The sequence below is a fragment of the Chinchilla lanigera genome, unplaced genomic scaffold, assembly GCF_000276665.1.
Source record: "Chinchilla lanigera isolate Chin_1 unplaced genomic scaffold, ChiLan1.0 scaffold00005, whole genome shotgun sequence".
NCBI classification, from domain to species: Eukaryota; Metazoa; Chordata; class Mammalia; order Rodentia; family Chinchillidae; genus Chinchilla; species Chinchilla lanigera.
The window spans coordinates 2,358,211-2,370,758 of NW_004955406.1; the positions used below are offsets into that span (position 1 = coordinate 2,358,211).

At 40.4% G+C, this 12,548-nt stretch overlaps 1 protein-coding gene across 2 annotated transcripts in view; it reads left to right on the forward strand.

The window, feature by feature from the left end:
• The window catches only part of Ush2a (Usher syndrome 2A (autosomal recessive, mild)), a gene marked incomplete in the record, with an annotated part of 661,834 nt that overhangs the window by 520,380 nt on the left and 128,906 nt on the right, over positions 1 to 12,548 (forward strand). For both annotated transcript variants that reach the window (XM_013519932.1, XM_013519934.1), the window contains 3 exon segments: positions 2,666 to 2,863; positions 3,755 to 3,909; positions 6,306 to 6,504. In XM_013519932.1, the coding sequence (XP_013375386.1) occupies positions 2,666 to 2,863; positions 3,755 to 3,909; positions 6,306 to 6,504 (552 nt within the window).

Below are 12,548 nucleotides of genomic sequence, written 5' to 3' on the forward strand. Positions count from 1 at the left end.
AAAGCTTTCTAAACAACGGGAAGACACAAGTATACGCACATTTCTGAAGGAAAAGACTGTCAGCTATTAAAGCTGTGGTGGAAGTAGGACAAATACTGTATACATGGGACATTCAGGAAATAACAAATAAATACTGTTTAAACCTGTCCTCCAAACCCTCACACACCTTCTGTTATTGGAAGGTTAGTCCAGTATAATACACAGAATGATCCTGAGCCAGGAAGTTTCAAGAAGGGTGTGCAGGAAATGGAGGTAGGAGACTTGGCAATTATTGAAAAGAATAGAACTTTGAAAATGAGAAAGATTGCTGAGAAAGGCAAAACTTTAATGAATGATTCTATGTCATGAGCTGAGAGCATCTTTGAAAGACTAGCACTTGCAGAATAAAGAAACAAGAAGAGATGAGAGGAGAAAAAAGGAGAACTAAAAATAGTAAGATAAAGATTATGGAAAGCCCCTCAGAGAGCTGCAGCAACTGGAATGAGAAACGGTGATGTGAGCCTGAAGGTGCAGAATAGTAGTTATTAGCACAGAGAAGTTTCATCTGCTAGAGCAAGGTGTGTAAAAATAGAGTGAGCAATTGTGGGTAGGTGGGTGGTCTGGATAGCTCAGTCCACAAGGTCATTGGAGGGTCTGAGGTTTCCATCTTGTAGCTCATTATGCTTCAGGTGGTGTTTCCATCTACATGGTGCAGCCTGGGATCCTATGGCATCCCAGCTCCTTCTGCAGGAGATTCCTGGCAAAGTGGGGGGGGTCCTCTTTAAAAGGGATTGCTAGCTTCAAAAAAAATGGGGTAATACAGCTTCTAAATAGAAGCTCAAGAGACAGGATGCAAGGGAAATTTGGGGATCTGCTGATGATCATCACAGACAAGTGGTACAGGTATCTGATAAGTCATAAGGCACCCCCCCCATGGGGGACTTAAATTCTCAATAATAAAAGCTCCTTCCTCTTCACCTGTTCCCCTCCAGTTGCCCTCGACAAAAGCCAACCCTGCCCTCATCTGCCTTGGCAGAACCAGATGTTCAACTCTGACAAACAACCCCCACCCCCCGCTCAGGTTGTTCTGACCTACGGACACACCACCCCCCACTGCCAAAAGTGTTCTAGCCCGTGGACATCCTCCTTGGAAAATAGCTTAAAAGCCCCATGCTTTGCTCAGCTCAGGGCTGTCCTAGTCCACTGGGCAGCCTGCCGTGTCACTTTCCCACCTAATAAAGATTCCTCTAGTGTCACAGGGTCTGGTCTGGTTCTGTGTGGGTCTCAGCCTGATCAGTATCCTATTACCAGAGAAGATAGACTGTAGTTGTGTTGGACACCTTTCTGTTACTGTAATAAATACTTGAGATATATAAGCTTATAAGAAGGAAAGGTTTTCGCCAGAGGTTTCAGTCCATGGTTGTTGGGTCTACTGCTTTTGAGCCTTTTGTAAAGCAGTTCATCTTGGCAGAAGCCTGTGGCAGAAAAAGCTGCTCACCTCATGATAAAGGAAAGGAAGCAAAAGGAAAAGGAAGAGATCCACATCCCAAGATCTACTCTAAGGCCACACCCCCAATGACCTCACTTCCTCCTTCTACCTCTTGTCTCTTAGTTTCCATCACTACCCAATTATATCACAGGCTGGGGGCCATGACTTTAATACATGGGCCTTGGGGGAAATTCCAGATCCAAACCAGAGCAATAATCCTTTACATTTATAGCGAAATTTGCATTTTATGAAGTTCTGCCACATAACTTACTCTATTTTATTTTCATATTAATTCTATAAAGTAGGCAGGGCAAGGTTAATTGTAAGGAGAGTGTGCCTCAAAGGACCCAAGGGGACGGGCTGAATTCATGCCACATTCGGTGGAGAGAGTGCAGGGGGCCAGGACCTTCTCTGTGGGTCTTCAGGCTGCAGAAGAGGCACTGAAAGAAGCAAAGAAATGTTTAAGATAAAAATTTTTCTGCAAATCTGGACTATTTATACTTCTTAGATTAGTAAAGCTTAGCATGAAGCTTAGGCTTTGGAGACACCATGGACTCATGGGAATGTTTTCTATAAAACTTCACACAGTCAAAAGTCTCAGCAAGGATGATTCTATCATTTTAAGCAGAAGGCATAGTTTTGGTTTGAGTTGCAGTTCTGGCTTTGGTAGAAAAGGACAGGAATATGTTGTAGATTGTGCATTCCTTGTCAGTCACTAACATGGTACTGTGAGAAGGTAAGTTTTGAGTCCTTCATTATAATTCATATAATTTTCTAATGAAGTAATAGTGGCAAAGTAACAGAAAATAATACTTGCTAAAATTTATAATAATAAAACTAAAAAATAATATTGGCAAACCTATTTCAAACAGAAGTAAAGGGTACATGAGCTTGTGAAGCATCTAATTCTACACTGGCCAAGTACTCTTACTTTTCAATCATTTCTTTAATGTTTCCACACTTCTCTGCACAGAAATGATGAACTCTATTCTGTTATTTTTCCATACCCCCATGACTAATAAATATTTAAGATGTGTTTTAGGATTTTGAAAATAAAGGTATTAGAACTTTGTTTATGTAGAAAGACAGGAGAACATTTTTAAATATACGTTTAAAGGTTTGGATGTTCATTTTTAATATGATAGTAAAAAAGCAAACAAACAAGGAAGCATGATAACCTTTGTTCTGTCTTTCCAGATGTGAACCTCAACCCCTACACAATGTATGAATATAGGATTTCTGCATGGAACAGCTACGGGAGAGGCTTCAGCCAAGCCGTTAGAGCCAGCACAAAAGAAGACGTGCCTGAGGGTGTGACTCCTCCTCGGTGGACCAAAGTGGGCAGTCTTGAAGATACAATTGTCTTACACTGGAAGAAACCTATACAATCAAATGGTATTACGCTATTTCTCAAGTAGAAACAACCTAATCTCAAGAATCCAAAGATTATTGAGATGAATGTAACTGGCATGCATCAAACCACTGCTTCTGCGCCATCCCGTCAGTCGCTTTCTGGAGTGGCGCTCGTGAAATTTTAGCATAAATAAATAAGTACATAACACACAAGCTTGAATATCGCATTGTTTCTCTTAAATGAGAAACCCAGACTAAAAATAAAGAGCCAAATAAAAGACAGATAATAAGAAGAAGCAGGGAGACAGACCTTTCTCAGCAAGGAAGGGGATCAAGAGATAGAGGGAGACAGACAAGAGGGAAGAGATAAGGAATTTTTAAAAAGGATTTGGGATGTTTCACATATGTGGACCAACTTCACACCAGCAATATAAACATTGTGTGCTGTAGACCTGTATCCGAAAAGTGGGTAAAGGGCTCAAAAGATGGGTGGAGCCCCAGAGGGAAGGGCAAGGGAATGAAAAAGAAATTGAAATGTATTATGTACACGTACCAACTTCCCACTAAGAATGTCATCATTATGAACTACATGTGTACCTATTATTAACCAAAATAATGAAAAAATAACTTTGAATCATAGCATATATCTGAGCTGCTTTTAAATAACCAGGGTATGTTCAGGTAAATCAAAATAGTTTTAACATTGTTTGATACTGAAGGGAAATAAACACAAATGACCTTTGATTACATCAAGAATCCATTTCCTCCATGATAGCATAAGTAAGACCTGCTTGAGCATGGCACTATGGAAACAAATTGAAATTAGATATTGCCACAGTATCCCATTTTTTCAGGACACTAAGACATGTAAATTGTTTGCAAATAGTTCAAATTATACAATACTCAAATACACCATTTCTCTGTGTCTTTTAGGTCCTATCATTTACTATATTCTTCTCCGAAATGGAATTGAACGTTTTCGGGGAACTTCCTTGAGCTTCTCTGACACAGAGGGAATCCACCCATTCCAGGAGTATTCCTACCAGCTGGAAGCTTGCACCATAGCAGGCTGTGCTGCCAGCCACAAGGTAAATAGTTTGAGGGACTTTTCCAATGACACAGAGCAAAGTCCCCTTCACAGTGGTTTGAATAGAGTGTTCCTTATTCACTTAATTAGGTGTTAATACTTACATCTACAAGAAGACATCAATATAAGGTACATTTATCCAAGTATCAATGTTCTATTAATTAAAAACAAATAAAGCATTGAACCGGTATCTTCTCTTTCATAGTCTGCTCTCATCAATTATTTTTGTAATTGCTATAGTTTGGTATGATTTCTTCCCAGCCAAACTCATGCTGAGGCTGGGTCACAATGTAACCATGTTGGGAGGCAGAGGGACCTTCAGGAGGAGTTGTAATCGTAAGAGGTCTGCCTTCATGAAGAAATGAATGCTCTCTAGAACTAGATTAGTTCCAGTAAGAGCAAGCTGTCGAAGCACAGCAGCCTCCAGTTTTGTTTCTTTCACCTAAGCCTGTCTGTACTTGTGTTTCCACCATCAGCTGAAATACAAGGCCCTCACCAGATACATGGCGCAGCCATGAGCTGAAATACAAGGTGCAGCCACCAGAACCATGAGCCCGAAATGCAAACCTCTTTTCTATATAAGTTTCCCACTTGCTGTTATTCTATTACAGCAACAAAATGTAGAATAAAAACACTGATATCATGTAAATCCAGAAACACTTTCAAGCCATTTTTCAGGTGAAAAGAATTTATATTTAAGTATTATATCTGCAAAAAAAAAATCCCTGCTTTTAAAAAAGAACAAACAAGCTTAGCACAGGAAATAATCAGTTGTATGTCTTCCATAGTCAGCTTAGCAAGAAATAATGAAGACTTGAACTCAGGCATGAGAGGTCAGAAAGGGGAATGTCAGAAAGATACAACAGAAAGTAGGGAAAAATCTACAGGGCTTGATATCAACTCTGTAGAGGAACAACAGGAAAGTCTCCTGGACAGTTTTAAGACAGCTGGTTTGAGAAATTTGTGAATATGGTACCATTTTGCAAGAAACATTTATTTATTTATTTATTTTTGCGGTACCGGGGATTGAACTCACAACCTCGCGCTTGCCAGGCAGGCGCTTATGCCACTGAGCTATATCCCCAGCCCCAAGAAACATTTTTTTAAAAAAAGATAAATGTTAAGAGAAAATAAAATTAAATTTTTAAATTAATAATACTTAGAAGGAACTAATAGCAGGGTAACAGGGAAAGTTAATATTTTACATGAAAATGTTTAATCCGATGGTGAATTAGGTAATTGGAGTTTGCTAGAAAGATCTATGTGGGAAACTGAAGTGATGAACTTAAATGTGGTCATCCAAAGGAACTCTAGAGGGAGACACGCAGAATTCCATAGACGAGCTACTAACGGAAGAGGAAAGAAGCTCCCACAAAGAAGACAGGGAAGAAGCAAACAATTTAGGAGGAAAATAGAGAAAGAGTCTTTCACAGAAGCCAACGGTGGTGCCAGCAGCAGCCTGAGAAGAAACACAGAAGCATTCAACAGCTCCGGTTCTTTCCATCTTTAAATTTTCAGAGAGCAGTGTCTTCTCACAGTGGAAGGAACCAAATGGATAATGCTCAGCCGTAAGGGGCGGGGCAGGGGTAGGGCAGGGGCAGGGGCGGCAGATCCCCAGACCTGCCTGAGCACCGCGGAAGAGCCAGACAGCAGCCGCCTCACAAGTGACAGCGAGTGATCTTCCAGTCTTTCTGTGCTTTCTAACACAGACTCAGCTCAAATCCACCGGATGCCAAAACAATGGGTTAAAAGGTAAAAAAAAAAAAAAAAAAAAAAAAAAGACACAGCCAGTGCTTGTGCAAAACTACCTTTTGCCATTACTGACACTCTCTGGGTGATCTTTCATTTTTTCCTTCTCACTCACTTCTTTTTCTAAGACACTGATGCAGATGCTATAAAATCATCCCTGGTGTCACCGGAAGAGTGCTCAAAGGTCTACCCGTTTATATAGCTCGAAGCATATTATATGCAAGCAAGTTTGGATATAGGTTTTGCTCCATATTTACTGGTGCTTAAAATGTACAAAATCAGGCTGTTAAAATGCAAAGACACTGATGGGCCATATGGAAGAGAGTTATCAAGAGTTCTCTGGGAAGACAGTCTGCCAGCCAGATTCCCCTTGTTTAAACTGAGGGTTGCATTCCACCGTCAAAATTGTTGTTGAACCTATTGTGATGAATGGTAGTGGGAGACTTATGTAATGTATTCAAGGTCAGATTTCATTGTTTAAATAGGATGGGAAGAAAAGAATAAAAAAAGGGGGACTGCTTCTTGAAGCCTGGGCTAATGATATGCCAGGCCAGACAACAACATTTTAAAACAAAAGTGACATTCCCATTGATCAGGATACCCAGTGTACTGCTACAATAAATTGCTGTTTAATTCCTCTGCTTCCAGGTAGTTGTAGCTATGACCCAAGGAGTTCCAGAAAACATCATGCCACCCATCGTCACGGCCCTAACTGCGGAGTCTCTGCATCTAAGCTGGAGTGTCCCGGGGAAACCGAATGGTGTCATTAAAGCGTACCAGCTCTGGCAGGGCGGCAGAGGTCTCATCTACACTGACATCAGTCACAGGAGACAGCATACGGTTACAGGTGAAAAAAACAGAAAACCTACTGGAGGAGTCTGTCATTGTGGTGAGGGGGGCAGGGCGTCCCAGTGGTGTGTGTTTGATATATGAGGTCACTTCAAAAGGACGCGTACTCTTGACATATGGTCAGGTCCCACTTATCCATGCTAATAGAAGAGCCCACACTGGCAGCAATAAGCCACAACAGCAGATAACTTCAGAAATAATTTATATTTGGCTTTGATATGCATTATGAGTAGGGTTTTTTGCATCGGTATTAACTTTTTTTTCCAAACAAACAGTAAGGTGCATTTCATTCCTCAAGGGTATCCTCATAGATAACGGGCTTAGGACAGCCAAGAATCTACGGAAGGCAGGAGAAAATCAGCTGCAAGCTGACCTTTGTCCACTAAGCGGGTAATTGAGGCTCACAGCTAGTTGACAGTTGACTGGTTGTGACTCTTACTATTATTAATGCATAAAGTAATTGTATTATTTTTATTTTGTATTATAACATTGTTTATTATCATTAACTTTAATAATGTAATATAAGACAGCACAATAGCATGATGTTAGATCACTGTTTATAGTGACTATAATAATCAGTAACACATGCTAGCTTGGATGTTACTTTGGAGGAGAAAAGATGTATTTTCTGGTGTAGTCAGCAGCAGCTTCTCTTAACATACTACCACGTCACTTTGTTCTGTTCCAATTGCAGACCTCTCATTGCCTGGCTTTTCTATGACCCCCTCAAATGCAGCATCAAGAGAGCAAGGACCTGACCCATCTTGCTCCATGCAGTACCAGTAATGCCTAGAATAATCCTTAACTCAACAATAGGAGCTAAATAAATGTTTGGGAAGCAGAGGAATTTCACACATGCCAAAGTCTACCTGAGCCCTCCCATGTGCTGTCAAGTTGGTTATCTTCACAATCCTGTGGTATAGAAAGCATTATCACCTCCGCTTTATGGGAGAGAATACTTTGAGAGATTACATATCTTAGTGCCTTACTTGGGTCCATGGAGTTGTCCCAAATAGTTGTGAAAGTTTAGATGCTGAATATGTATTTGCATGTAGGAACATTGCTTTTCTCATCTCCAGATCCCCAGCTAACCCACTGGCCACCATGGGTGTGGAGAAATCTCTCATCAATTCAAATTTCATTGGTTTCTTATTCTTATTTCACTTGAAATGAAAATCACAACAAGTGACTGACATGGTGCTGTTCTGTATATTAAAACCTTGCCTTTATATCTAGATTTGTCATTTTAAAGCACCATTTGCATTTGGGCTTATTTGATTCTCATCCCTTCCTCCTAAGTGAGGGACATTTTATTATCCACATCTGAGTAATGAAGAAGGAGCTGACCTGCTCAGTGTGTCCAAGGCATCACTACTCTACTTACAAGCAAAGCAAATTCCATTTCATTCTCAAAACCAAGTTCCCCACTTGCTGAGTCCTAGCTAGCCAAGTTCCTGCTTCTGAGACGCTGTCTGTGAGCTGAAGAGTGACATGCTAAAGAATAACTGCAAATACGGTATAGCAGGTGCTACAGGGCGACTTTGTACAAGCCTGGGGTGGAAATCATGAAAGAGGCTTGGAGTACATGGGGGATGCTAACTAGATTTTTGAAAGCCAAGGTAATGCACAATAAGACTTTGTCTTCATTACTTTTCTCTCATTGCTGAGACAAAATACCCGACACCCAAAATTAATGAAGGAAAGGTTTATTTAGCTCACAGTTTGTGGAGGTTTCAGTCCATAATCAGCTGGCTCCAAGGCAAGGTGGAATGGCACATGGGCAAGAATCCAAGGCAGCAGCAGAAGACAGCAAAAGCAACAAGAGCAAAAAGGGAGGGGCAGAAGAGGGGACACAAGCTTATTTTCCTCCCTTATATTGTATATGGGCTATCTGCCCACACTCACAGCAGCCCACACCATCTCTGTGCCCTCCTCTTCCACAAGCTGAGAATGTTTGCAAAGTAAGGACCCTGGACTCCTGTTGAATACCCTTAGTTGAACTTTTAAACTTCGCAAATTGACACAATGAACAACATGGTAAGGGCGTGTCCTTTTCACCCTACAAATGTAGAACCGAGTTACTTAGTCAAGTTTCTAAACTCCTCAAACTGACACGATGTATCAACTATAACAGATTTTGTACCAGTGAAGAGTGTACAATAAACCAAGATCCACGATTAAACACATTTCTTCTTATGGAATCTATTTAACCAGCATTGGCTTTGAGTTGTTGCCAGTGGTACTGGCTTGCATTTTTCTAGAAACCAGCATTTGTACATCAACAGAACAAATTCAACTGTAACATTCCAACCAACAGGCTTGATGGCCTCATTAATCATTAAATAATTGCAAAGATTTTTCTTTAAATTCCTTCCCTCTGCCAGTTCTTCCTTTCATTGTCATTTTCAGTCAATATTTTTGTGTCACAGAGGATTTCAAATACTAAACACCCTGCTGCCAGATATCCTTTTTTGTTACAATAAAAAAGTCTATGCACACAATTTTAATTTTTACAAATCAAAAAAGTGGAAAATACTTTTAGAAGTCATTCGATCTATGCCTCTGCTCTGTTGTAAATACAGAAAATGTGATGTTTGGGCAAAAACCTTAAAAAGAGGGATTTCTTTGTTGTGTGAGAAAACAAAGTGTCATTCAGCAAAACTTCACCCAGTGCAGAGCCTTCTCTATGCAGTTCCTGTGGGACAGGAGCAGTACCGGCATGAGATAATCTAATACCTGAGATCTGTATAATGTTGCACATTTTATCTGCCAGCAAAAATTCAGTTGCACGGTTAGCTGACTGACCAAGTGCAGTACCGAAGTATTTATGATGTGAATGACTGTTTTATTGAGCTCATGGAATGAACTAAAATAATCAAATTTATTTCCCACTGCATCTCAGATGTTTGATGAAAGGGCTGCCTGAAGCCCCTAGGATGAATGTGTTGATTTCCTCATCATTTCCAAAACCCTGACATTCCCCAAGCAACAGAGTACTAATGAAGCTGTAGCATGAGTCTTCCCCGAGCCTGAAAAATCGAGGTCCTTGGAAATGACAGGAGGGAGCGCCTGCACCTTGCCTCAGCCCCATTGTCTCCGTGCTTATTTTTAATTACCTCAAAGCTTTAGAAACATGATCCTGTAAATGCTTTGTGGGAATAGCAGGGAAGGACTCATCACGTGAAATCCATAAATTGCTTATAATCCTCTCAAGATGTTAAAAAAAGCATTAAGTAATTGAAGACAGGAAGTCCTCAGTTAATTATTTAGAGGTGTTATCAATGCTTTAAGTAAACCAAAGCGTTTGCTGCTATCTCACTGAGCGGAGCCCCTGTGGGACCCTCACAGAAGCAACCATCATCTTCTCATATTCACTAATGCAAACAGCGCGTGGCAGCTTGTCAATAAAGGACCCCATCCTATCATCCATTACTAAACACCCCTCCACCCGCACAGAACAATTCTGAGGCCCGTTGTTTCACTTTGGGTCACCACTACTTTCTACATCAACCTTCTAACATGGGCTTAGGTAAAGGGATTAACTAAGTTATGCAGGCCACTGAGCAAAACGCATGAATTCATTGTGTCCTCTTTAGAAGCAGCTATGATTACAACGTTGGTGTCTCTTAACTGGGGAAATTGCTTCCCAAATAATGCACTACCATTCTTGATTGTTGGATTTCACTGTGACCCACCACTAATTTATCAAAGAGAACAATCTGCCTTCCTTTCCAGCCCTCTTAGGACCTAATGAAAACCTCTTAATGCTAAATAACATAAATCCTAGCCGTACGGTTTGTAGCAGAAACTCATGTTATATTGCAACAACATCCTACCCATCACCTTTCAAAAACAGAGAGCGTAGCTTGATCAACAATATATCAGGACATGAAAATTCCTTACAACAGGATTTTGCTACTTGCTCCCATAGTATCTCTCTTCTTGGGATGTCTGTTATACTTTATTATAATCCCCTCTTTCATTGTCCCTTTCCTCAGCTACTAGGTAAAGCTTTTGAAGGACAGAAACAATAGTTTCCTATTTGCCATTGCGTTCCTAGTACCTGTCACAATACCTAACATACTCAAAAATATGTGTGAAATTAGTAAGTATTAGTAAATGACAGTATTTAAACGATTATGCTCTGTTCTCATTGTAGATAAACTCAGGCCGGAGTGGCTACATCATTTTCAGGGTCCATAGTAAAGTGAAAATTCAAGCTCCCTTATTCTGAAATTATCAATAATTTCAAAATAGTGAACAGAATGTTGCATTACTCCAAAATACTTCTATGCATGCATCCCTACGTGACTGCCTAACTTGCAGCCTGCAAAGCTAGCTCTGAATTACAGTCCATTTCTTTAACTGAAACAGGAAGAAAAGTAAGGTGGCAGTCATGTTAGAACAGCTTTGGGAGCTTCTGGAGATCTCTGGAATGTTCTGGGCTGTGTTTCCACCTGCTGCTTAACCACTGACCACCAAGTACTGGATCTGTGGAGGCAGGCATGGCAACTAATTGTATCTCCATTTTTCCTACTGAAGAAAAACTTTTTGCACCTCTGTGTGTATGTATCATGGCATCATTCTTTCTCCCTTTCTTTAAACTTACTTGTAGATACAAGGTTAAAGCTAAAAGATTATAGTCACCAGCTGCCTGGGCACTAACTTTTAAGAACAAAACATTTTTTCCTCAAATTCTGAGTGTTCAGGATTTTTTGCCTGGGCAATCAAGAATTTTGTTTTGTTCCAGTGCTTCTAGCCAACCTCTTATCTCTGCAGTTTCCTCCTTGACACAAAATTTTGTTGTTGAAAAAGACACCTGCCAGAAAAATGCAGAAAAGAGGCCTCAGTCTGTTATAGCTTTGAACTCTGAGAAGAAAAGTGCTTATTAAAATATTGTCTTAGTTGCTTCCTCATAGCTGAGACACAATACGCAACACCCACCATTTAAGAGGGAAGGTTTCTTTGGCTCACATCTGTAGAGGTTTCAGTCCATAGGGAGCTGGTGCCAAGGAAGGAAGGATGGTGGAGAGGCATGGTAGAGGAGAAGGAGCTCAGAGCATGGCAAGTGGGAAGCAGAGAGGGCTCAGGGAGAAGGGAGGAAAATATATGTAAAATAGATAGGTAGATTAGATAGATGATAGATAGATGATAGATAGATAGATAGATAGATAGATAGATAGATAGAGATAGATAGATAGATAGATAGATAGATAGAGATAGATAGATAGAGATAGAGATAGATAGATAGATAGATAGACCCTTCCCAGCCACACTCACACTGACCCACCTCTTCCCACCAGGCTTCACCTCCCAGCATCACACCAAGCTGTAATCCCATCAGTGGACGAATCCAGAATCACACACCCATCATCCAGTCACTCCCCAAAGCCCTCCCTATGAGTGAGTGCATGCAGCTTTGGGCAACATCTAGATATGAGCCAAATGCTGACACTTAAAGCACAAGTAAAAGCAGGGGATTTAGCAGCTATCTAAATAATGGCCATGGTGTCAATCTATCTTTGGAAAGAGAGTCTGCCAAAGGAATCACTCATTTAGGAAGGGCTCACTAGGATGAGTCTGACAACTAAGCTATCGGGGTGAGGAGTCTAAGCTATGACCTAGAATTTCATATAAAATTAAAAAATAAGAATGCAAATTTGCTTGTAGTAAGCAGCCAGAATTGAAATCCATGGCATTATCTCATAGCATTTTTAATGCTTTGATGTTGGGTTCATAGGATACATCAACTTAACTCATAGACTAATACAGGAAATGGGCAGTATTACCAATAGCGGCTTGGGGAGAGCCAAGAAATTGCCTTGACTGGTACAGTGTAGACTGTGATGGCTGGTACCATTCAAACAGGAGGACTTCAGCATATGAACTACAACTTCTTGTTAAAATTTTGTAAAAGATATCATACTTTAGATGTACCTTAAATGTCTTTAATGTAATTCTCTGATGCTTTTGCATATCGATATTAAACATCTGAATTTTCACATGTAGTTAGATTCACTCATCCTAGGATTGGAATATAGC